The 21,364-nt window shown below is 60.7% G+C and overlaps 1 protein-coding gene across 11 annotated transcripts in view; it reads left to right on the forward strand.

Moving 5' to 3' along the window:
- The window catches only part of RGS12 (regulator of G protein signaling 12), a 149,432-nt gene extending 129,227 nt beyond the window's left edge, over positions 1 to 20,205 (forward strand). For 10 of the 11 annotated variants that reach the window (XM_063808595.1, XM_009447270.5, XM_009447272.4 and 7 more), the window contains 9 exons: positions 548 to 624; positions 2,282 to 2,476; positions 2,811 to 2,884; positions 3,421 to 3,547; positions 5,369 to 5,465; positions 7,753 to 7,832; positions 8,221 to 8,374; positions 10,071 to 10,619; positions 19,761 to 20,205. In XM_063808595.1, coding sequence (XP_063664665.1) covers positions 548 to 624; positions 2,282 to 2,476; positions 2,811 to 2,884; positions 3,421 to 3,547; positions 5,369 to 5,465; positions 7,753 to 7,832; positions 8,221 to 8,374; positions 10,071 to 10,619; positions 19,761 to 19,981 — 1,574 coding nt within the window. In that variant the 3' untranslated portion in view covers positions 19,982 to 20,205. Of the gene's footprint in view, positions 1 to 547; positions 625 to 2,281; positions 2,477 to 2,810; positions 2,885 to 3,420; positions 3,548 to 5,368; positions 5,466 to 7,752; positions 7,833 to 8,220; positions 8,375 to 10,070; positions 11,846 to 19,760 lie in introns of those variants that run through there. The other variant, XM_009447267.4, reaches the window with a different exon arrangement.
- Positions 20,206 to 21,364: the final 1,159 nt, after the last annotated feature.

Here is a 21,364-nt window from a genome sequence, read left to right on the forward strand (position 1 = left end):
GGTTGGTGAAAATTGACACTTCATTACGGTTCATGTCAGGACGTCAGAGGAAAAGGACGTGGACCGAGTGGGTCTGGAGGCCACATCCGGCTGAGAGCGCTGGCTGTTGCCACAGCTGGGGGTTTCCAGTTAGGCCCAGAAACTACATTTGGGGATGAAAGCTCCAGATGGAATGGAGGAAAGGCCCTGACCGGGACATGCACCTGGGTCTGTGCTGTGTAACTGCACGTACTGATGTGATTTGTTGGGCACCTGCCATGAGCCAAGCATGTTTTGGAGCCAGGATGTGGCAGTAGACAGGGCAGAGAGTAGCATCTCTGCTGCATGGTGGGTAGAGCCTTGTTGGTCCCTGACTGGCTTCCAGGGTTAGGAAGACACATGTGACTCGTCTCCACCAGAGACGGCGAAGTGATGCCTGGTGGGGGATGGGTGGGGGGGGGGCTTCCTGGCATCTGTCTGCTCAGCCTAAAGGGGGCAGAGGGTTGGGAGATGTGACCGAATAAACAGGGTTCTGACTGACGTGAGTCACTGTGTTTCCCCTGTCAAGACGCCCTGCATGCCAATGGAGGCCTGTGTCGCCGAGAGTCACAGGGCTCTGTGTCCTCTGCGGGGAGCCTGGACCTGGTGAGTCACTGTCTCCCCTCGTCCCACAGGCCTCAGGGGTGTCCCCACCAGCTGATTGATGACACCTCTCTCCCATGGAAACCTGTGTTTACAAAACACAGCGTTCACTTTGTAAAGCTGGGGGACAAGTCTCGGGTGCCGGCCCAGGCACAGTGGCAAAGTGCAGGGTGGCCCAGTGCCCCATCAGGCCCCGGCCTCATGGTCCCCCAGCCTAGGGCTCCTGAGAGGGCACGAAAAACTATTAGTTATACGAGGGAGGGAACTCAAAGTATCTTTGGATTTATTTCTTAAGTCTTTTTGTTGTAACTTAGTTTTTGTGAACTCCCACTAAGAATCAACAGAAGGTGTCGAAATCAGGCGCTCCCTGTCTCAGCGCGTGAGCATCCCGCCCACTCCCACACTGCAGGATTTACCCGTCTGCCTGCGGGCCGCCTGTCTCACCCACACCCTCTCACACCTGCTCACTGCTTGGCTGGTGCTCGTCCTGGCCCCAGTTTCCAGCAGATGAGGGAGATGAGCAGGCGCAGGCAGGACTCGTGAGCTCGTTAGATGTTGTTTGATAGGAATTTTGGAAAACCTCACTGGTTGCCAGCATCCTGGTCATTTGAAATTTTCAGGCAGGAATGAATGCAGAATATAATTTCTTCTTCAGTTGTTCCAAATAACATTGAAAGCTGTAAGGATTTACCAGGTATCAGTTAGCTCTTGTTGCCTAATACCTCCACACCCCCAAACTCAGAGGCTGGAAACAATTACTGTTGTGCTGGGTGTCTGGGTCGGCTGGGTGGTTCTGCCCATTCTGGCCGGCCTTGCCGTGTGTTTCTGGTTACCTGGCACGTGAGCCAGCTGGCTGGTCCCAGAGGCCCTCCGTTGCATGGCTGGCCCTTGGCTGGGGAAGGAGCACTGACAGGACCCTTCGTTCGCCTCACTCAGCGGAGGCCAGTTCACCCCGTCCCACAGCCGGCTCAGGGACCCTGACAGTGAGCAGAGTAAGGACGGCCTCTGGAGGCCCAGGCTTGGAGCCGCTCCTTCTGCCCACCCAGGTCTGGGCTGGGGCTGACTCCACCTCTTCATGGGAGGAGCCACAGAGCCGCATTATGAGGGGCACAGATACAGGGAAGGGGATGGTTGGGAACCACTTGTGCAGCCAGCCTACCACTGTACAAACTAGTTTCCTGAAATAATGCTCAGGGAAAAGAGACCTCAGACTACCGGAAGGCAGTGCCGACGAAGTCACAGTCCAGGCGACGTTTCCATTGGAACGATGTGCATGGGGAGCTGTGTATAGAGAGGACAGGGTGCTGGAACCCAGAGCCCTGGGAGGGAGTGGTCCTCACAGGGCAGCTTCACTGGGCCCCGCAGGACGGCCCTGCTTCTGGGTGGAGAAGCCCAGATGTGCCTTCTGAGCACGATGGCCCGTGAGGCCCAGAGCTGAGAGAATGATGACCGCTCTCTCGTGTTAATTCACAAAACCCAGCACCTCAGGCAGTGTGGACTGAGCCTGAGATGTGTGCACCTGGGGAGCTGCAGGTGGGACAGTGGCAGGGCGCCAGCCTCCCCAGCACGTGCGGCCTGGGCCAGCTGGGCTGCTCTGGGAGGTGCCCCGCACCCCTGTGACGCTGGTTCCCTCACGGCTACTTGTCTCGCTGCTCCCCAGTCGGAGGCCTGCAGGACTTTGGCACCCGAGAAGGACAAGGCCACCAAGCACTGCTGCATTCATCTCCCGGATGGGACATCCTGCGTGGTGGCTGTCAAGGCGGGCTTCTCCATCAAAGACATCCTGTCCGGACTCTGTGAGCGGCATGGCATCAACGGGGCGGCCGCGGACCTCTTCCTGGTGGGCGGGGACAAGGTACTGGGCCCGCCTGACCCTCGTGCTGCCCTCAGGCCATGACCTCCCCGCTCCCTGGCCCCGAGCTTTGTCAGAGTCCTCAGGCTGCCCCCTCCTGCGCTCCTCATTTCAACAGCACCTGGGGCGGAGGCCGGATTATCTGAACTGAGCTATCTGCTGGGAGCACTTTGCACGTGGGTGCTGGGTTGGTGTGGAAAGGGTGATCGCTTTCTTTGGATGGCTGTTTTTGAAGCTGCTCTTCTGCTCTGCACAGCTGTGCGCCTGGGGCACGTGGGTCTGCGTTTCGGGGGCTGCCTGCTGTGCCCACGTTGATTCTGGTCTCTCTGTTCCTCAGCCTCTGGTGCTGCACCAAGACAGTAGCATCTTGGAGTCAAGGGACCTGCGCCTAGAAAAGCGCACCTTGTTTCGGTAAGAGGAAGATCGCTGTCATTCACCTGAGGCTCCCAGAGCCAACCCCGTGTGCCCACCACCTGCTGGTCTCTGCACTTAGCGGGTGGCCTATGGATGCTCCATGCTGGGCTACGATGGGGTGTCGGGGCGGGGGGAGGGTGGAGGCCCACACGAGGCAGCCCCCCTACAAGCCCGGGGGTGAGAGGCGCCCTCTCCTCCCTGCCCCGTGAACAGGGACTGCCCTGGCCTGGTGAGCCCAGCCCCCTAAGATGCCGAGAGGGAGGGGCAGGAGTGCTCTCTGTAGGGTGGATGCCCCACAGGTAGCCAGGCTGCTGTGCAGGACACTGCTATCCCTGGAGGAGGAGACCATAGCCCTTGCTTGGCCTGACTTTTCCCACGTGGAGGAAGGCACGTTCTGATCAGCTGGGGCTGAACTGGGGGGCACACCGAGGCCTTGAGGGCGGCCTGGGGCTGTGCTGTAGTTCTGCTCATGAGACTGATCTCCTAATGAGGGCTGACATGAGTTGGTAGTGAATTTTTTCATCCCCCACCAGGCTGGATCTTGTTCCGATTAACCGGTCAGTGGGACTCAAGGCCAAGCCCACCAAGCCCGTCACGGAGGTGCTGCGGCCCGTGGTGGCCAAATACGGCCTGGACCTCAGTGGCCTGCTGGTGAGGCTGGTGAGTGTTGCACGGGGCCCGGGCGTCGTCACCGCAGGCACTGTCTGTTCCCTTTGGCAGCCTCTGTGTTGTTCACTGAAGAGGGCACACCAAGAAGCGGTGTCTTCCCCTGATCTGGTTGTCCCCCTTGGAGGAGAGGGCACAGCCTCTGCCATCCCCAGTTCTCGTTCTGTGCAGTGGGAGCCATCATGGTTTATTTGTACCTTGGTCATTCCAAAAAGAATTGATATTTGAGAGGTGGTTTTGCTCCAGGGAGGCCAAAATGAGAAACAAAGCAACCAACCCTGGACTCTCCTCCGCTGTTGGCCAATGTGATCAGATAAGAGAGTGCGGATGGCCCTGCCCCCACTGCACCTGCTGGGCCTGGGCATTGTGCTGATGCCCCCAGTGCACGGTCACATGGAGATGTCCTGATTCTCACCTGCACTTTGTAGATGGAAGAACTCAGCTGGCATTTCCAGGCTGCGCCATTATGATGTGAATGGGGTTAAGAAAGAAAACACCACGTGGGGTGGTGACCGCAGGTGCTGGGCAGGCCACGCGAGATGGCGAGAGCTGGGCCCCGCTGAGGGTGCTCCGGAGCGTGGGGGTTCAGGGCACAGCGTCTGCCTAGTCTTCTTTCCTTGAAAACTTTATTGGAGCAATGATTTCAAGTATTTTCAGGATTTTAGTTTTCCCTGAAACTACACTCAAAATTATTCAAGAGCTTTGAAGTGAACAAGAAGAACCTATTAAATTATTTACAGACACCACCTCCGAGGGTAACCTGAAGCCTCTTCCCCGCACTGCAGGCTCCATCCTGGAGTCCAGAAATCTGCAGGTGGGAGACAGACCTGGCCTGGCTCCCAGGTGTGCCCCTCTGGCCGACTCTGGGGAGACGCTGCGCAATTGTTTAGCCCCTGTGTGTCACAGTTTCCCTGACTGTAAAATGGGGTTGGTCGTGGCAGCGTGCTCGTGGCATGGTTGGGGGGCGCCAGGGTGGAAGGGCTGGCTGCGGTCAGGCTCGTTCCCTGTGAGCTGCGGCCCTCGGCTGCCGAGGCTGTGGGGGCTATGGAGGATTCGTGTGGAATGGGTTGTTTGGGATGTGGCTTTTCCTTGGACGCTGTCTCCTGACCTCTCCAGTGAATTCTGTGGCCCCCTGTGTCCACGAATGTGGTGGAGAAGGCGGGACCTGGGGCAGTTCCTCTGCTTCCCCCGCAGGGCCCACCACGCCTGCCCAGCGGACGGGCCCCTTCACGAGCTTAGAGCCTCTCCCGCCTGGCATTGGACGGCTGTCATTCCCCTGACTGACAGATCGTGAATGCCAAACATGTTCAGATGTCTCTTCTTAACAGTGACTATGGCAGGTGAAGAGTCAGATTCTCTGCCAGAGGAGAGCTCTGATGCAGAGACAAGAACTCCAGCCCTGTGGCTAGTGGCGCTTCATTTCAGCCTCAAACCTGGTCCTAAAGTTGTCTGTCTTTGCTTCCTCGTTTACAAAGGGGAACATCTGCTCTCAGTATTCCCCTCATAGCAGTTTCGAGGGTCAGTATTTCCCTCATAGCAGCGTCCGAGGGTCAGTGTTCCCCTTGTAGCAGCGACCAAGGGTTGCCACCTCCTGCGTGATTCCATCGAGCTTAGGATGGTCGTGCAGTCGGGACCCATGTCGGGAGACGGCTCAGCCCCAGCTTGTGTGCCTCAGTCAGGCAGGCCTCACCTCGGGGCCATCTCCTGCGTGACTCCATCAAGCCTAGGACAGTCATGCAGTCGGGTGGGATCACACACATCTGTTCCCTGAAGTTCCAGTCTGGGTAAATTATTCAGTGCCGATCTCTGCCCTAGAGTGGAGAGAAGGAGCCCCTGGACCTTGGCGCCCCTATATCGAGTCTGGACGGACAGCGGGTTGTCTTGGAGGAGAAGGATCCTTCCAGAGGAAAGGGTGAGTAGGGCTGGTGCAGCGGATGGGGAGAGGGTGAGTGGGTCCAGTGCAGGGGAGGGGGCTATGGAGCCGGTGCAGGGGAGGGGGTGAGTGGGGCCAGTGCAGAGGAGGGGCAGGTGGGGCTTGCGCAGGAGAGGGGGTGGGCGGGGCCTGCACAGAGTAGAGGATAAGTGGGGCCAGCGCAGGGGAGGGGGCTGTGGGGCCTGCACAGGGTAGGGGGCAGGTGGGGCTGGTGCAGGGGAGGGGGCTGTGGGGTTGGCATAGGGGAGAGGGCGAGCGGGGCCAGTGCAGGGGAGGGGGCTGTGGGGTTGGCATAGGGGAGAGGGTGAGCGGGGCCAGTGCAGGGGAGGGGGCTGTGGAGTTGGCACAGGGGAGAGGGCGAGCGGGGCCAGTGCAGGGGAGGGGGCTGTGGGGTTGGCATAGGGGAGAGGGCGAGTGGGGCCAGTGCAGGGGAGGGGGCTGTGGGGTTGGCATAGGGGAGAGGGCGAGCGGGGCCAGTGCAGGGGAGAGGGTGAGTGGGGCTTGTGCAGGAGAGAGGGCAGGCGGGGCTGGCCCAGGGGAGGGGGAGGCTTTGGAGTTAGTACACAAAAGAGAATTGGTCTGGGCCCCCTGGTCCCTCCTTGGTGCCCTGATCTGGCGCCCTTCCCTCCAGGCACAAAACAGGAAGCCAGGGCAGTAGGCGCCTGTGCTCTGCCCGGCAAAGCGGAGGCTGCAGGCTCGGTCATTTGGGCTGGTTCTGCAGTTCCTTGCGTGCAGGGAATCGGGCGGTCGACAGAGCTCTTTCCAACGTGTTGCCTTGGTCATGACAGTCCTGCCCTGGGGAAGCTGGGTCCGGCCAGCAGCCTTCGGAGATGGGCTCGTCGCCCGGCCCCCACCTCATCCTGACGCGCAGGAGCTGGCCCTCCTTAGAGCCCTTGTTGAGAACCGTGCGTGAGGAAGGTTACTCAGACCCAGGAGGGTGGGTCCTGTTTGTAGCTGTCCCCAGGGACAGGCAGAGGCGTGGCCTTGGGGCCTGCAGGTGCCGTAGGGAGGTGTGTCTTGGAAAGAGCTTTCTGGAAACCCACCTGCAGATGTTCTAGGTAGAGAGCTCACTTTGTGAGGAGCCACTTCAGGTGACATTGGGCTGCCCCTCTGCCTTGCAGGTTGTTGGCCCTGATGATGTCACGCAGGGAGCACGTGGCTCACTTGTCCCCACCCAGGGAGACCTGGGCCATGGGTCCCAGTCAGAAGCAAGCGCTGAGGCCATTAGTCCTGGAGCTCCAACTCTTGCTCCCCTCCCCAACTCCTCACAGAGCAGAGACCCTTCCCCAAGCCCACCCTTTGCTCTAGGGAAAGCCTTACCCCGGGCCCTGACACCCACCCAGGCAGGTGGGGCAGGCACAGCATGTGTAACCCAGCAGGGCGGCCAGCAGCTTTGCCCCGGCTGACCCTCTGTGCCCAGGGCCTGCTGGGCCTCGGGGCCTGTTTGTGTACAGGCAAGTCCTGTGGTGGAGCTTGGCGCTCAGCGTTTTTGTAGGGCTGTATGTGGGGCAGGAGCGCGACTCCTCCAGTCACATTTGGGCCACAGAAATGGGCTTGAGGCCGTTAGTGCCAGCAGAGGCCAGCCTGTGGCCCTGGCATGGGGCAAAGGCTGTATTTGAAAATATGTCACGGACTGGCACAGTGGCTCATGCCTGTAATCCCAGCACTTTTGGAGGCCAAGGTGGGTGGATCACCTGAGGTCAGGAGTTCGAAACCAGCCTGGCCAGCATGGTGAAACCTCGTCTCTACTAAAAATACAAAAATTAGCTGGGTGTGGTGGCGCATGCCTGTAATCCCAGCTACATGGGAGGCTGAGGCAGGAGAATTGCTTGAACCCAGGATGCGCGGGTTGCAGTGAGCCGAGATCGTGCCACTGCACTCCAGCCTGGGAGACAGAGTGAGACTCTGTCTCAAAAAAAGAAAAAAAAGAAAGAAAAGAGAAAGAAAATATGTCATAAATGTAAGACTCTGACTTTCTAGAGAATATTTATGCCAAATAGTATATGAAATGAGCTTTTCAATTTCAACATCACTCCTCCAGCAAGTCCCTAGTTAGATGTACGGAGCCCGGCTGTGTGCGTGGAGGACGGGCCCTCTCTCCTGTCCCATGGGGACTCCCCTCAGGGCTGTGCGTGGTGAATAAGGGCAGCAGATGCCTTGTGGCTTCTCTACAGCTTTGCTCTCAGAGACAGTAGGAGCAGGTTGTCTATGAAACATTCAGATGGATTTGCGAGTCCCTGAAGTCATAAAGCTTTCTTATGTTTAGCATCCGCAGATAAACAGAAAGGTGTGCCAGTGAAACAGAACACAGCTGTAAATTCCAGCTCCAGAAACCACTCGGCTACGGTAATTCCCCACCCTGGCCCACCCTGTGCCCTGCTCCTCTCGCTGTGGCCCCCGCCTGCCCTGTGCAGTGCCCTGGTGCTTCCTTACCGCCTGCTTATCACTGTGTGTCTCCCCCACGCTCCTTGGCGGGGTCTCTCTTGTCCCTGCCGATGCCCAGCTCCCTCTTACCTGTGAAGGACTGGCTTTCTTTTCTTCTGAGGTGGGAGTGGTTGTGCCTTAAATGCTATTCTTGTTTGTAATCCTTATCATTGCAATGGTTTTTCTGCAATGCATGTAAATTCTGTATCAATGCAATCTATTTCATAGAGCCTTCTACTCTCTAACTAATGAATGATGTATTGTCGTGTATTGAAATGAAAGTAGAACTTTGACTTTCCTTCTAATGCAGGGAGAGGAAAGAACACTAGGCAAGTCTAATTCTATTAAAATAAAAGGAGAAAATGGAAAAAATGCTAGGGATCCCCGGCTTTCAAAGAGAGAAGAATCTATTGCAAAGATTGGGAAAAAAAAATATCAGAAAATTAATTTGGACGAAGCAGAGGGTATGTGAACTTTTTAAAACTTCCACGTTTTTAGTAAATGCACAGTTAGTTTCCAGTATAGTCAGTAGATCTGCTTTGAGCTGTCAGCATCTGGGTGACTGCGGTCCGTCCCTGTGGCCTGGAAGACATGTTTCTCCCGGGGGCAGTCTGTGGGCTGTTGGCATCACTTCACCGAAACCCCAGTTTTGAGACTGAGTGCCAGGCCTCCTAGGGCGTCAGGGGCAGCCGATGTGAGCAGCACTGTCTGCCCTGAGATGCCAGAGGCCCCCGCAGGCTCTGCCTCCCTCTCACCCCAGCTCCTCCCTATGGCCCCGCCACTGGCTTGTGCCAGGGTCCCCAGCGTGACTGGAGGCACAGTTAGCATTAGAGAGTCCACCCCAGGCAGAGCTGGGCACCCAGGTGAGGGGAGGTGGAGCACACTGGCCTGGAAGGACCGTGGGCTTGCTGAGCTCTCTTGGCTACGGGGGTCAGTGAGGAAGGTCAGCCTGCACACACCCCTGGCCTCCAGGAGAGACAACAGGCACACTGGAAGACTGAGATGGAGAGATGAGTCCTTTCTTGAAGCTCCTTTTTCTCCAGAAGTTTATAACAAGGAGAAGCATTGAAAACAGAGTCAAAACCAACAGCTGTCACCGTGACCTGAATTTTCATCCAGGGTGTACTTGCCAGTCCACCTGGCGTGTCACAGCTTTGTCACAGCTGTCTGTGGAGTCTGACCTCACGGTAAAACTAAAACACACCTCCAGCCTTTGTTGGCCACGGAGCACAAGTAAATCACACGCCCTCTTTGAAGCTTGTATGTTTCTGAGAACCAGTGAAGTCGGAGATTTGAGGTTCCTTGTAGTTGTTAAAAACTCCGAGTATAATTCCAGTGCTAGAGAAAGCCCAGTTTAGACGCCATCTACCTCGAATGGTGGCCTTGGGGCCTGCTACACCAGAAAACCCAGCCCAGGTAAGAAAAGGAGAGTTCTGGAGGAGCCAGCCAAGAAGCTGGAGGCACCTGCAGGCCCCCGCAGTGGCTGGGCAGTGGGAGGCCCAGGGGCACCCGTCCTGGCCCCTCGGGGCTGTGGAGCTTCAGTGCGGAGAGGGAGAGCACATGTTGCCCCCTCTGCCCTAGGCCTGGGAGGACCACCCTCTGCCCAGAGGCAGTGACCCCGAGAGGCAGGCGTGGATTTGAGGGTGCCCCTTCCCAGACCACCCGTCTCAGGGCCTTCCTCTACCTCCCCTCCTCGGGTTCATTCTGCTCCCGACTTTGAGGACTGCAGCTGCAGCTGGGACCCGGGCGGGTGCCTCAGATGCTGACCAACCGGAGGAGGGGGCCAGTCCTCAGAGGGCCCCAAGTGTTAAATTGAAAGCCCAGGCCAGAGAGTCCCACAGTTTCCTACTCAGACGGCATCAGCGCGTAACCGTGTTGAGTCAAGCGTCTCGTTTGTTCAAGTCTGGACCTCACACAGCGTGGTTTTTAGGGAGTACACAGCTTTTTCAGACTCCTGAAGACAGAGTATGCTAGAAGCCCCAGGGCTGTCCCTTCCGCTGTCTGTGGGAAGATAGTGTGGACGGAAAAGGGCTCTTGTTGACCCACAGCTGATAGGGTGTTAGGACAGCCCAGGATGAGAGCTTTCTAGAATGTTCTGCTGTGATAGTCATTAATGTGAAACTCTCTAAAACACGGTCACTCTGGGTTTTCTTCCAATAGAGTTTTTTGAGCTTATTTCCAAAGCTCAGAGCAACAGAGCAGATGACCAACGTGGGCTGCTAAGGAAGGAAGACCTGGTGTTGCCAGAGTTCCTCCGTTTACCTCCTGGTTCCACAGAACTCACCCTCCCCACTCCAGCTGCTGTGGCCAAGGGCTTTAGCAAGAGAAGCGCCACAGGCAACGGCCGGGAGAGCGCCTCCCAGCCCGGCGAGCGGTGGGAGCCAGTCCAGGATAGCAGCGACAGCCCGTCCACCAGCCCGGGCTCAGCCTCCAGCCCCCCTGGACCTCCTGGGACGACCCCCCCCGGGCAGAAGTCTCCCAGCGGGCCCTTCTGCACTCCCCAGTCCCCCGTCTCCCTCGCGCAGGAGGGCACCGCCCAGATCTGGAAGAGGCAGTCTCAGGAAGTGGAGGCCGGGGGCATCCAGACGGTGGAGGATGAGCACGTGGCCGAGCTGACCCTGATGGGGGAGGGGGACATCAGCAGCCCCAACAGCACCTTGCTGCCACCGCCCTCCACCCCCCAGGACGTGCCAGGACCTTCCAGACCAGGTACCTCCAGGTTCTGATCCCTCCACCTTGGCCCCGTCAGCGTGGTCTGCTCAGCTTCCAGTCAGAAAGGACAGTGGGCCCCCGGCTGCCACTGTTTGCTGGTGGTCTCCGTGACCCCCTCCTCACCTGCTGGTTGGGGGCTTCCTTGGCCCTCTTGGAAAGGAGGGGCTCGTGTGGCCCCAGGCCAGTGTCTGTCAGGATGGTCCCCCCGAGGCGCTCCGGGCAGGCATCCTGGTGTCCTGAGAGGCTCTTGCAGGAATGATACGTGGCAGTGCCTGCAGCGAGGTCTGGGAACACCCTGGGTGAGGCCTGGGGGTTTCCGAAAATGGAGGCATTCCTTTCCAAATCTGGACAGCGATCGTTTTTAGTGTTTCTGTCTCAAGACTGGAAAACAATAGCATTTGTCTTGAGTGAGGAAGTGAAGCCCGCTGTGTTCATAGCAGGAGAGGGCTCCCAGACACAGGCCTGTCCTCGGAAGAGCCTTGAGAGTGCAGCTCGGACCCACCGGCGGCCCCCGTAGCAGGTGGTGTGGGTGCTCGGGAGTGGAGGTGACGTCAGCAGCGCTCCCTGACCGCGGGTGTCACGGGCATTTCTCAAAGGAAGCAGGGGATTCAGTGAGTGTGAAGGTGAACAGGATGGCCTGGCAGCAGGGATGTTTCCGTGAGCCACAAATACCAGAAACTGAGGTGAGGCTCCCAGCAGCCGGTAGGGAAAGGTGTTTCCAGGGGTCCGAGGGCCGTGGCCTCCGTGGCCTGCGTGGCCATCCCCTGGAGAGAGGAGCCGCTCAGGGTGCGCGTCATGGAGTGTGCTCAGGGGTGCATGGACACCTCTGCTGTGGTTTGCTGCTGGGGGCGATGGGAGCGCCTCTCCGTCCTGTGCCCTGGTCCAGGATGCTGACAGCAGTGAGAGGCCTGCCGTGGGGTTTGGTCTTGTCAGACCTGTAGCCTGGAGCTCGCCGGGGGACCAGGGGGTGCACGTCTGTAGATCTGTACATATCTGGGCCTTTGGAGGCCACGTGTGGCATGGGAGGGGCTACCTGGCCCCTTTCCCAGCCAGGACACACCTGGATGAGAAAGCCTGAGGTGCCTGGCATGCCCACCGGTGCCACTCTGCAGCCTCCACCCCTGGCCTGAGTCCCCCTCCATCCGTCTTGGTGGATACCCGTGTGGCTCTCACCTGCGTTTTGAGTCTGTTCCTCCAGGAGTAATAAATTCTGGACATCATCACTGGACTGGCTTACAACTTTTCTTTCTCATTTGAAACTTTGTTTCCACTTTAGAAAATAATAAAAGTATTTTAATCTAGGGGAAATATCACACATTTTTAGGAGATTAAGTGGATTTACCGTAATCTACTGGCTTTTAAAAATATACCATCCACTGAACAAAACTCTTGAGCACCTGGTGTGCTCCCAGCAGCACAGCCGTGCGGCGGGACAGCAGAAGAGCTGGTGGCCCGGTGGCGGGTGCTGAGATGAGCTGGCCTGCTGGCCTTCGGGCTGCAGTCCCGCACCCACACCCCGGCCCTGCGGCCCTGGGGCTGTGGCTGGCTCTGCGCACAGGTGTGGCGTGTGTCGGGCTGCCTGGGAGGGCCAGACAGACCCACGTAGGGGGTCAGTTCTCCTGCCTGCCAAGGGCCATTAGCACAGAGGTGGTTTACAGCGCAGACCCAGCCGAGCGCCCTGGCTGACATCCCTGACTTGTTTGTGGCAGGAGGGTGGGTGGTACCGGCCTTGGGAGGAGCAGGTCCCCCTGCGCTCTGGTGGCTGCCCCGACTGCCACTGGCCAGAACTGGTTCCCCGCCCCGCTGGCTCCTCAGCCCCTGGGCAGGTGGGTACCCTGGATCCTTGGCTCTTGGGGTGTCTCCTAGGAGGAGACCCAGTGAATGGGAGAAGGAGGTGGGAGTGGCTTTGGCCATAGGTCGTAGGTGTGTGTCCTCCACGTGCCTGTCCGTGGCGACACAGGACAACTGCTGAGGACCTGCCCAGTCTTCCTGTGATGTTGGCTTAAGCCTGCTGGGGGGCCTTGGGACAGAAACTGCTCTGTGCAGGTTGCTTCTGGAACCCCCACTCTAATGGGATTCTCTGTATTGGAGAGTTCACCTGCCCATGGCGGCAAAGGAAACAGGCTGTGAATGCCGTGGTGGCCTGATGGAACCTCTTTCACATCTGTGGGCCGGGGCGAGCCTGGACTGAGTGCTGACCTGTCCGTTGTCAGGGTTTAGGAGCTTGGGGGTCATCCCGGGTCACGCTCTCCGACGTTGACAGTTGCTGTGGGATGCTTCCTCACAATGTGGCAGCCGCCCTGGACCCAGCGTCTGGGGTGAGAAACACAACAGGAGGTGCAGCCAAGCCCACGGGCTCCCGCCCTCCCCATTGCCATGGTGGGCAGCATGCCGGCTACGCGTGGGGGCTGCCAGCAACAGCCCTGAGGTAGGGAGAGTCTCCACAGAGCTGTGCCACACCACTCTGCCCTTCCAGCCTCAGTGCCACGCACTGTGCCACCCTGTCCTAGCCCCAGTGCCACATGCCACACCACCCCATCCTAGCCCCAGCACCACGTGCCATGCCACCCTGTTCCAGCCCCCGTGCCACGTGGTGCTCCACCACGCCCTTCTAGCCTCAGCGTCATGCACCGCACCGCCCCATGCTTCTAGCCCCAGCGCCACACGCCACGCGGCACTCCGCCCCGTCTGTCTAGCCCCAGCACCACGCACCGAGACCGAGACCATGCACCATGCAGGCTGGCCGGTGCCCCCATGCATGTCTGGTCCCTGGAGGCATGTGGGTGGGTCTCCTTTCCCTTTGGCCACTTGCTGCCAGGCCACCCAGTCTAATGGCCCTGAGCCTTAGCTGTCTGACACACACAACAGAGGCCGCAAGCGGGAGAAGTGTCAGGCCCCTCGTGAGGCTCCAGGGCATGCTGGCAGGGGTGTGCATGTGTCCACACAGTGCTGTGTGTATGAGGCCGTTCTCATGCTGCTATGAAGAAATACCCAAGACTAGGTAATTTATAGAGAAAAGAGGTGTAATTGACTCACAGTTCTGCATGGCTGGGGAAGCCTCAGGAAACTTACAGTCATGGCAGAAGGCACCTCTTCACAGGGCAGCAGGAGAGAGTACAAGAACCGGCAGAGGAAATGCCAGACGCTTATAAAACCATCAGCTCTCCTGAGACTCACTATCATGAGAACAGCATGGGGGGAACTGCCCCCATGATCCAGTCACCTCCACCTGGTCCCACCCTTGATACCTGGGGATTATCACAATTCACGGTGAGGTTTGGGTGGGGACATGGAGCCAAACCATATCAGTGTGTCAGGCAGATATACCCATGTGCGTGCACGCCTGGTGTGTGTTCGTGTGGCATGTGTCGGTGTGTGCACCTGCCATGTGTCTGCATGGCACGTTTTGTGCATATCTGTGTCTCGACACAGGGACCCTCCAAAATGCTCACCTTCTGTTCTCGTGGGGAGGGAGCAGCTGTCCCTCCAGCACTGCTGTGTCCCGCCTTTAGCAGTCATCTTCCACCCCTGCACAGAAGCAGACGTCTGCGCTTTGTGTTTTCACAAAGGAGCGAGGCATTCAAAAGGTCGCGTGCACTCACACCCGAGTTTCCAATGCACAGTCCTCCCTCCGTACGCGCCATCTTAAAATGGGTTCTTACGGTTGTGTTGGTAATAATTCCCAATTGCTTTCTTAACCAGATCTGCTTCGTTTCCAACAAAAAGCCCGGGAGCTGGGTGGTCTCACTGCTGCCCCGCTGGCTGCAAGGCGACAGTCAGGGGTCCTGGCTGGGGGCTGGAGGCCAGTGGCTCCTCCCAGCCCCTTTGGTAAGGCTGAGTACCCAGCCGCATGGCCTGACTGAGCTCCTGGTGCAGACGTCCCAAGAGGATGGACTCCACCTGCCGGCAGGGAGATGCTAGGCACCACCCCAGGAGGGGTCCCCGCATAGCTCTCCTGGGGCTGGGGTCCCCTGGGGCAGCTCACTGGGCGGGGGCGGGGGTCACTCAACCTGGAGGCCCCAGTGTCACAGCTGCCAGTATCCCCTAGGAACATATTTGGGCCCAGTGGCTGCCCTCAGGGCCCCCGGAGCTCAGCTACCTGCCAGATGTGCGATGTTTGCCTGCCGGGGCTTCTGCAGCCTGGAAGTGAGGTCACGCCCCTCACCCTGGGGGTGAAAGTACCCCCCATGGCACGGCCATTGTGTTGTACCGGGTGAGGATGCAGCCCCACCTGGCTCCTGCTCTGTCCAAGAGAGTCCTCTTCGGCAGCTCCTGTGCCCCGCCCTCCGCAGGAGCATATGCAGCTTAGACCCCCTCACTCTGATGTGGATTGAGACCGCTGGTTTTCTTGGGGACACAGCCCCAGGAGCCTGCCACTGGTCTCAGGCCTGCAAAGCTGCTGAGGGCATCTGCTAGGTGCCTCTCCAAAGCCCCCCCTCCCCAGAGCCCCCTCTCCCCAGAGCCCCCTCTCTCCAGAGCCCCGTCTCCCCAGAGCCCTGTCTCCCCCCGCAGCATCTCCTGGCTCCTGCCCAGCTCCGTGGCTCCCCAGGGGATTCCTGAACTGACCAGCTGGCCTGGGCCCTCCTCCACAGCCCCCAGCCTGGTTGTGACACGTGGTCCTCCCGGATCCCACCAGAAGCCACCCTAGGTTGCTCCCCCTCCTCTCCTGAAGTGTCTGCCTTCCACCTGAAGTTCCAGCCAGGTCTTGCAGAGTGGAAGTCTCAGGCCTGCAAGTGACCGTGACCTGGCCTACCCCCATGTTCCCTCCAGGACTGGCCACCTGTGCCCATCTCAGCCGGCACTGCTGGAGCTCCGGCCTGAAGCCCCTCCCTGGGGTCTGCCACATGCACTCCTGTGCCCTGAGTCACCCCCACTCCCCTATTCCCCACTCACCACACTGTGCACCCTGCTGGGCGCTGTCCACTCCCTCGCCCATGCCCAGCAAATATTTGAGGAGCTCTATCCCAGCCCCAGCCCATCACACACAGTCATGATCCTGGCTGGGGACCCACACGGACAGGGGGACCTTGGGGGGTCACACTCTGGAACTAAGGTTCTGGGGGTGCTCTCGTTCCCATGGGAGCCCACCAGCAGGAGTGCACAGGCCTTAGCAGGAGCCCGTGGGGTGCACTGTGGTGGGAAGGCTGGGAAGGGAAGGGGCTTTGGGAGCCACAGTGGATTGTAGGGTCCCCGCCTCTGGCTCCCCTCGCTCCCCCCTTCCTGCCGTGTTCTCAGTGTGAGTCGGCTCAGCCATGCCTGCGTGTCCTTGTGCCCTGCGAGCTTCCAAGGGGCGCTGGGGAGGCTTCACAGAGGAGGTGGCTGCGCCTGGCAGCACAGATGATGTGGAGCATGGAGGCAGAGGCTGAGCAAAGTGCCTGGGGGACGGGGTCCTTCGGGGGGCAGGAAGGGCGGGCAGTGGGAGAGGTGCCAGGCCTGGGTCTCGAAGGAGAGCCTGGGAGAGTTCAGGCCATGCCCCTGCCCCGGCCAGGCCAGTGCAGCCCCTGCTCCCGCTGTGCCTGCCAGGGTTCCTGACTCAGCTTTGAGGACCAGGGTGGGGCGGGGTCCTGCCCCAGGCCTAGGCCAGAGCAGCTGGCAGTGGCTGGCACAGAGACATTCATGGACAAGTGTCTGGGAGGCCTGGGGGCGACCGGCAGCCGGTGAGGGGCCTGCGCATGTGGAAAGAGGGGCCTTCCTGCTGCATCTTGTGGGGCCTCCAGCAGGGCCCCCTCCTGGGAAGGCTGGACAGCACAGTCGGAGCCAGCAGGACCAGCCAGCCGAGGGCAGGGAGCCGTGGGGCGCCGGGGAGAGGTTCACAGGTGGCCCAAGTGGCAGGGAGCAAGATCCCAGTGTGGCCTCAGGTCTGGATGTTTGGAGATGTGGCACCAGGAGTGAGACCAGGAGGCCAGGCCCCTCTGGAGGTGGTGCAGGCTCTGCTGGGTCCTCTGTGTTGCCATCCCTGCCAGGGAAATGCTGGGCAAGAAGGTGCTCCCCGGGCAGGCCCTGGCATGTAGGTGGTGAGGCTGCGTGCTGCTCAGGGCTGGGCCAGGCGGCTGAGTCACAGGCCTGGGGCTGGCTGCCCTGCACAGGAGGGCGAGGCTGGGTCCCGTAGGCAGGAAGGGCCTGGCTGTGGCCCCCTCCTTGTGATGTGGACATCCTTGGTCCATACAGAGCTGTCCTGTCTCCAGAAACAAGTGTTTCTCCATCCTGAGCACACTAGCTTCCTGGGGCCCTCAGGGGCCTGTCCTCCCATCTGTCCATGTGGGGCTGGCGGGGTAGAGCCGGGCTTCTGGACATGTGTGGTGTTGCAGGCCCCTTCAGAGCCCTGTGAACACTCCAGGCAAATGCCCAAATGCCCACGGTATTGACCGGCGAGGGGGGGCAAACCCCTGCCTCTCCCCACACCTGATATCTCCCAGCCCTGCAGCCTGGCATCTGGAGCCATGCGGACCTGGTGACAAGAAGGAGATGGGCAGAACTGTCCCCTTGTCCCCTGGGGGCAGGGCTAGCTCCTAGCCCTGGCAGAACCTAGTAGGACACTTGTTGAATGAGCAGAGGCCTGACTGGGAGAAGTTTCTAGTCTCAGCTGCTCCACATGGACCCCTGGGCCTCCAGATGGCATCTCCACCGGGCCTGGCTGAGTAAGACACACAGGCCCCACACGGCTCCCACATGCTGGCTGGGCTGCTGCGTCGAGGCCAGGATGAGGGCCTCTGGGGCCACTGCTGGGACCTGTTCAAGAGAACGGGCTGGGCACGCTCAAGAGGGGAGCCACACCTTCCGCCCGCAGCCCGGACTTGTTCACAGATGCCTCATGGAGGCTGCTTCCGGAAGCTTGGACTGAGGGTGAGGAGGGGCACGCTGGGGTTGGGGACCTTGGTTGCCACGGAGCCGCTGGGGCAGCAAGGACCCTGCGGCCATTTCAGGGACCTCAGAACTGTAGATCGAGGAGGGTCTTCACCTTTCCAGGCCTTCGATTCACCTGTGGAGGGCAGCAGTTGGTAGCAGGGACCCCCTGTCCCTGGTTCTCATCTGCCGGGGTCTGGCTCTTCCTGCATCCTGTCTGCTGTGGGCCCAGGCCTGGGGCTCCTGCCACCCCATAGGCGCCTCAAGGCCTCCACCCTGGCATGGACATGACTGTCTCAGGGCCTCAGCCCCAGGCTCACTGAGGAAGGGAGCTCCTGGACCCCTGCCTAGGAGACACGCTAGGCACGCAGGAACCTGCCCCCGAACCCTGCTCCTCTGGGTTGGTAACGTCACCCCCACCGTACAGATGGGGAGGTGGGGTCACTGGGCGGGTCGGCAACGTCACCCCCACCGTACAGATGGGGGAGGTGGGGTCACTGGGCGGGTCGGCAACGTCACCCCCACCGTACAGATGGGGGAGGTGGGGTCACTGGGCGGGTCGGCAACGTCACCCCCACCGTACAGATGGGGGAGGTGGGGTCACTGGGCGGGTCGGCAACGTCACCCCCACCGTACAGATGGGGGAGGTGGGGTCACTGGGCGGGTCGGCAACGTCACCCCCACCGTACAGATGGGGGAGGTGGGGTCACTGGGCGGGTCGGCAACGTCACCCCCACCGTACAGATGGGGGAGGTGGGGTCACTGGGCGGGTCGGCAACGTCACCCCCACCGTACAGATGGGGGAGGTGGGGTCACTGGGCGGGTCGGCAACGTCACCCCCACCGTACAGATGGGGGGGGTGGGGTCACTGGGCGGGTCGGCAACGTCACCCCCACCGTACAGATGGGGGGGTGGGGTCACTGGGCGGGTCGGCAACGTCACCCCCACCGTACAGATGGGGGAGGTGGGGTCACTGGGCGGGTCGGTAACGTCACCCCCACCGTACAGATGGGGGTGTGGGGTCACTGGGCGGGTCGGTAACGTCACCCCCACCGTACAGATGGGGGAGGTGGGGTCACTGGGCGGGTCGGTAACGTCACCCCCACCGTACAGATGGGGGTTGGGGTCACTGGGCGGGTCGGTAACGTCACCCCCACCGTACAGATGGGGGAGGTGCGGTCACTGGGTGGGTCGGTAACGTCACCCCCACCGTACAGATGGGGATTGGGGTCACTGGGCGGGTCGGTAATGTCACCCCCACTGTACAGATGGGGCGGTGGGGTCAGTGGGCGGGGAAGGGCTGGGCTCTCCCAGCACGGGGGCTTCACTGCCCCTGCCCAGGCCCTGGGGTCCTGCCATGGAGCTCCGGGCGGCACGTGAACCCAGCCATTCTGCGTGCACCATTCACTTTCCTTGGCCCCAGCCTTCGTTGGCCCCTGGGGACTCCACCCTGGCATAGACACAACTGTGTCCTCCAGGGGTCCACATGGAGGTCACCAGATGTGGCAGGGCAGTGACGCCCTGGGTAGGGAGGCCTCCCGGGGGTGCTGGCAAGGAGATGGCCTGCCCATGTTGGGTCTAGAAGCTTCCAAGGCCGGTTCAGGCAGCCGGGATCTCCTGGGGCTGGAGTGGGCATTGGAGGCAGAAGTGGGGCCAGAGTCACTGACCAGCCGGAAAGAGGGGCCTCAGTAGGGGGGCCAGGGATGGAGGGGGAGGGGACACGACCGGCAGGCCCAGAGCAGGGTGTGTACGGTGAAGACGGTGCTGAGGCAGCGAGCCAGGTGGGCGAGCAGGTGGCCAGCCTGGTAGGGTGGGATGGGGCAGCAGACACAGGGCTCGGGGCCCGTTCCACCAGGCCAAGAGGGTCCAGCCTATCTGGAACTGAACCCTAGTGCTCAGCCCCCTGGGGGTGGCCCTTGAGGATGGGCCCTGGGCCTGGGGGCGGGCCCTGAGGATGCCCCCAGGAGGAATTAGGGGGGCAGTTGGGGCGGGGGCTCTCCCGGGGGCCCAGCTCTGTTCCTGAGCTGCAGTGGGGAAGCAGGGTGGTAGGGTTTCTGAGTGGGTCGGCTCCCCCACTTGGTGGCAGGTGTTATGTGGAGGGCTCTGGGAACACTGCACCTCCCCTGGGCGTACCTGCCCCAGCCTGGAGGCCAGCTGCCTCTGGGATGTGTTTGGGGTATTTCGGGGACCCCTACCATGCTGACTGTCTGTGCAGGGGCCTTCGGGGTAGGGGGTGGGTTCCGGGGGCCCAGGGCCGGGCCAGGCAACTGACAGCTTCTCTTCTCCTTGTGACAGGAAGTGGGACCCATGGCAGCCGAGACCTCCCAGTCATCGATGTGGATCTTGTAACTGGCTCGGCGCCCGGGCGGGATGGTGGCATAGCGGGGGCACAGGCTGGCCCTGGGAGGTCACAGGCCAGTGGTGGGCCTCCTACGTCAGACCTCCCTGGCTTGGGCCCCGTCCCGGGTGAGCCTGCTAAGCCCAAGACCAGCGCACACCACGCCACCTTCGTCTGAGCTGCCCTGGCCTGGCCAACTCTCCTGTGGACATGTCGGGGTGGGGCAGCCCAGGTGGATTCTGTGGGCCTCAGAGGGGCCACCCTGGCCACCACACCCTCAGGAGCCCAGCCAGGAGGGCAGGGGGTGACCTCGCTGGAGGCACTGGCCCCGGACATTCACCATGCTGGCCATGGGGCTCCCTGGCCCTGGCCTCCTGCTGCCCAATAAAGCATTTCTGAGGACCCAAGCGTCGGCCTGGTGCTGGGTGCTGGGGACACAGACTCCTTGTTCTCGGGGACTCCGAGCACATCCCCAGGAGGTCATGCAGGAAACAGAGGGGCCTGAGGAGGAGAAGTGCCCCAGGGTAAGGTCAAGGGGGCTTTGAGGAGAGGGAAGCTTGGCTCCTGGGGCCTGAGGGCCAGGACCAGATGGCAGAGACTGGCTCTCGCCGTCACGTGGGGACCCTGCCCCAGCCTTGTTTAGCAGGGTGGTCTGAGGGCCTTTCCAGGGAGGGACCATGTAAACTGCAACTGGACGGCAGAGGAAGTCTAGAAAGAGCCCTGGGCCTGTGCCAAGGCCCTGGGGCTAAGGAGGGTCTGATTACAGAAAGGGAGCCAGGTGTGGCTGCAGGGGAGGCCGGGGCCTTGGGGGCTGGGCTGAGTCGGAAGAGGCAGGGCCATTCCCCAGGTTGCCTTGATGGAACCCCTAAAGCCGAGTACCCTCGGTACAGGGTGGTTGGTGAGCTCCTCAGAACATCCTAGAGGCCCGAGAGCACAGCCAGTCCCCTGGGGCTGTTCTAGAAGCTTCTAGGGAGTGGATGCTCCCCACTTAGTGGTGCTCTAGGAAGGGGGCTGGGGGAGGGGTCGGAATGGAAGATGAAGCCCAGTGCCAGCTGTGTGTACCACCCACCACGGTGCCCGCTGTGGCCCCAGGACCCACCACAAGCCCGCATCCATCCTGCCCCCAGGGCCCACCATGACCTCCCCCCCACCCCCAACCCCCCATTCACCGTGCCCCCAGGGCCCACCACGCCTCCATGTCCACTGTGCCCCCTGGGGCCCACGGTGTCAAGCTGGGTGGTCAGTGGGTGTCCATTATCTCTCCCTCTGCACAGACAGGCAAATGGGGGGCAGAGAGAGGGGTTTTAGGGGATACAGGGAGGCAGCTTCAGCCCTCGCTGGTCTCCAGGCCACAGTGGTTCACTCACCCCTCCTCCCACCTCGGCAGCCCTGGGATGTCGCTGCTGACTCAGGAGGAACCCGAGGTGCCGTAGCGGCTGCTCCAGTATTGCAGAAGAGGTTCCTCAGGCAGCTCTGCCCACAGCCCCAAGTCACGAATTCCGTGACTCCAGCTCCATCCCAGGCCCCAGGGTACCTGGCCCAGGGTTGTGCTGCCACAGAC

Source organism: Pan troglodytes, chromosome 3 (genome assembly GCF_028858775.2).
Source record: "Pan troglodytes isolate AG18354 chromosome 3, NHGRI_mPanTro3-v2.0_pri, whole genome shotgun sequence".
NCBI classification, from domain to species: Eukaryota; Metazoa; Chordata; class Mammalia; order Primates; family Hominidae; genus Pan; species Pan troglodytes.